We start from the raw sequence: 1,885 nt of genomic DNA on the forward strand, positions 1-1,885 counted from the left end.
GTGGGCGGGGCCGGGAGCTGTGGTAAGTTCCAGGCGGAGGGACTGTGAGCTCATTACAATGGGTTCCCCGGCCCTGATGCCACACCAGCAGGAGCACAGACTGCACATGGGGACTGAATGCCAAAGGGAGGTCTGGACCATTCTCCCCACATCCCCGCTATGTCTGGCCAGGGGCTTCGCCACGCCCCTGTGGGGGGAGCACCGGAGTGAACCCCAGATCACTTCCTATACACTGAGGGCTTACTGCTGAGTGTACAACTAGGGGTAGTTTCTACAGCATGTGTTCCTTGCTTCCCAATCAATGCCCCATAAAGAAGCAAGCTAGACATGTTCAAGAAAATAAACTAGACCGTCAAACCTCAGAGGGAAGGCAGGGGAGGCGGGTAAGAGACCAACCAAAGGGCTTGTATGCATGCCCATCAGTGTAACCAATGGACACAGACAGTAGCGGGGTGAGGGCATGTGCTGGGGGTGGGAGCAGCCGGGGAGAGGTCAATGGGGGGAAAAAGGAAGACATATGTAATACTTTCAACAATAAAGAGTTTAAATTAAAAAAAGAAAAACAAACTAAGCAGGCTCAGTTAGCATCTGGGGCCCTAGCCACCCCCTCCCCACCCCCGTCTGGATGAGCCAGCACAAGACACTACCGGGCTGGTCCAACAGGTATGTGTAAAGGGATGTGGTCAGTGACTCCGTTTCTGGTTTTGTCCGGAAATGTGCAGCGGGAGATTGTGAAGGAGATGAGGACAAGCTGGCTAGAGGTGTCCGGGAGGCCTCTGTGAGTGACTTAGGTCCTGAGAGCCTGACCTGCCCAGGCTCCAGGAGTGTGGCTGCCCGCCTCCCCCCTGGGGAGGGAGGGCAAAGCATCCGGCTCCAGGCAGGGCGTTGGGGGTGAGGGGATGAGATGAGGAGGAGGTGGAGGAGGAGGAGGCCCCCAGGTGGGGGCTCAGGAGGTGTGGGGACTCAGGAGGTGAGGGATGGGGGAGGCGATGGTGGGGGGATCTTTTGCCTAAGTAAACAAAGTGCTGTTTGAAAAGAGAGCATTGCAAAGGTATATTTTCTTGGCTGTGGTAGTGAGTAAACCTTGAGCAAAGTCCCAGAGTTTCATAGATACGCACGTCACATGTGTGCATCTTACTGTTTCACAGTTAGCATGGGGGCTTGCTCACGGCTCTCGGTCTGCGTGGCACTTTACTGCTTACCGTGTGGCCTCCAGAGCACGCCACGTGGGCGGCCTGAGAGGCTAAGGTGAAGGAGGGTCGACAGCAATGCCTCCGGCACCTGACAAACAGAAACAAACACTGGGAGGCCCAGAGGAAGGGTCCGGGCCCACCTGCCCTATGCCCTCCCGGAGGTGGCATGCGGAGTCCCAGGCCAGCTCCCGGGCTGGTGCTCATTTGCAAGGCCGGTACAGAGGCCCTCGGGGACTCCTCCCCGCGTCCGGACGTGGCTGTCTGTCCCGTACTCGCCACCGGTGTGCTGGGTGTGGTCACTGGCGCCCCGTGGTGACGTCCAGCAGCTTCTGGATCATCTGGTCGTGGGTGCCATGGAAGGGCAGCCCGTCCACCTCCATGCCCACGTTGCCTGAGACGCCGCTCCGGACTCGGTGCTGCACCAGGATGCTCAACATTTTTTCTTCCTGAGACAAAAGGAGGCAGAGAAAGAATTAGCGAATGGGGGAGGGGAAGGAAACACAGACAAGCACGTAAGTGGAGGCAGGGCGTTGGATGTGACATGGCCTCTGCTTCACGACAACGTGTTGATTAAAAATACGAATGCCACTGGGAGACTCCTCATGAAAAACAATCCTAATCAGAAAGGACAGATGCACCCCTATGTTCATAGCAGCACAATTCACCATAGCTAAGTGCCCATCAGCAGATGA

General features: G+C 56.7%; 1 protein-coding gene across 3 annotated transcripts in view; it reads right to left on the reverse strand.

Annotated features, from left to right (window-relative positions):
* LOC102753826 (chromosome unknown open reading frame, human C14orf159) overlaps window positions 1-1,885 on the reverse strand; it is an 80,046-nt gene that overhangs the window by 2,430 nt on the left and 75,731 nt on the right. For 2 of the 3 annotated variants that reach the window (XM_006754716.2, XM_015571397.1), the window contains exon 13: window positions 1,120-1,639. In XM_006754716.2, the coding sequence (XP_006754779.1) occupies window positions 1,490-1,639 (150 nt within the window). In that variant the 3' untranslated portion in view covers window positions 1,120-1,489. Of the gene's footprint in view, window positions 1-1,119; window positions 1,640-1,885 lie in introns of those variants that run through there. The other variant, XM_015571390.1, reaches the window with a different exon arrangement.

The sequence above is a fragment of the Myotis davidii genome, unplaced genomic scaffold, assembly GCF_000327345.1.
Source record: "Myotis davidii unplaced genomic scaffold, ASM32734v1 scaffold732, whole genome shotgun sequence".
Classification (NCBI taxonomy): Eukaryota; Metazoa; Chordata; class Mammalia; order Chiroptera; family Vespertilionidae; genus Myotis; species Myotis davidii.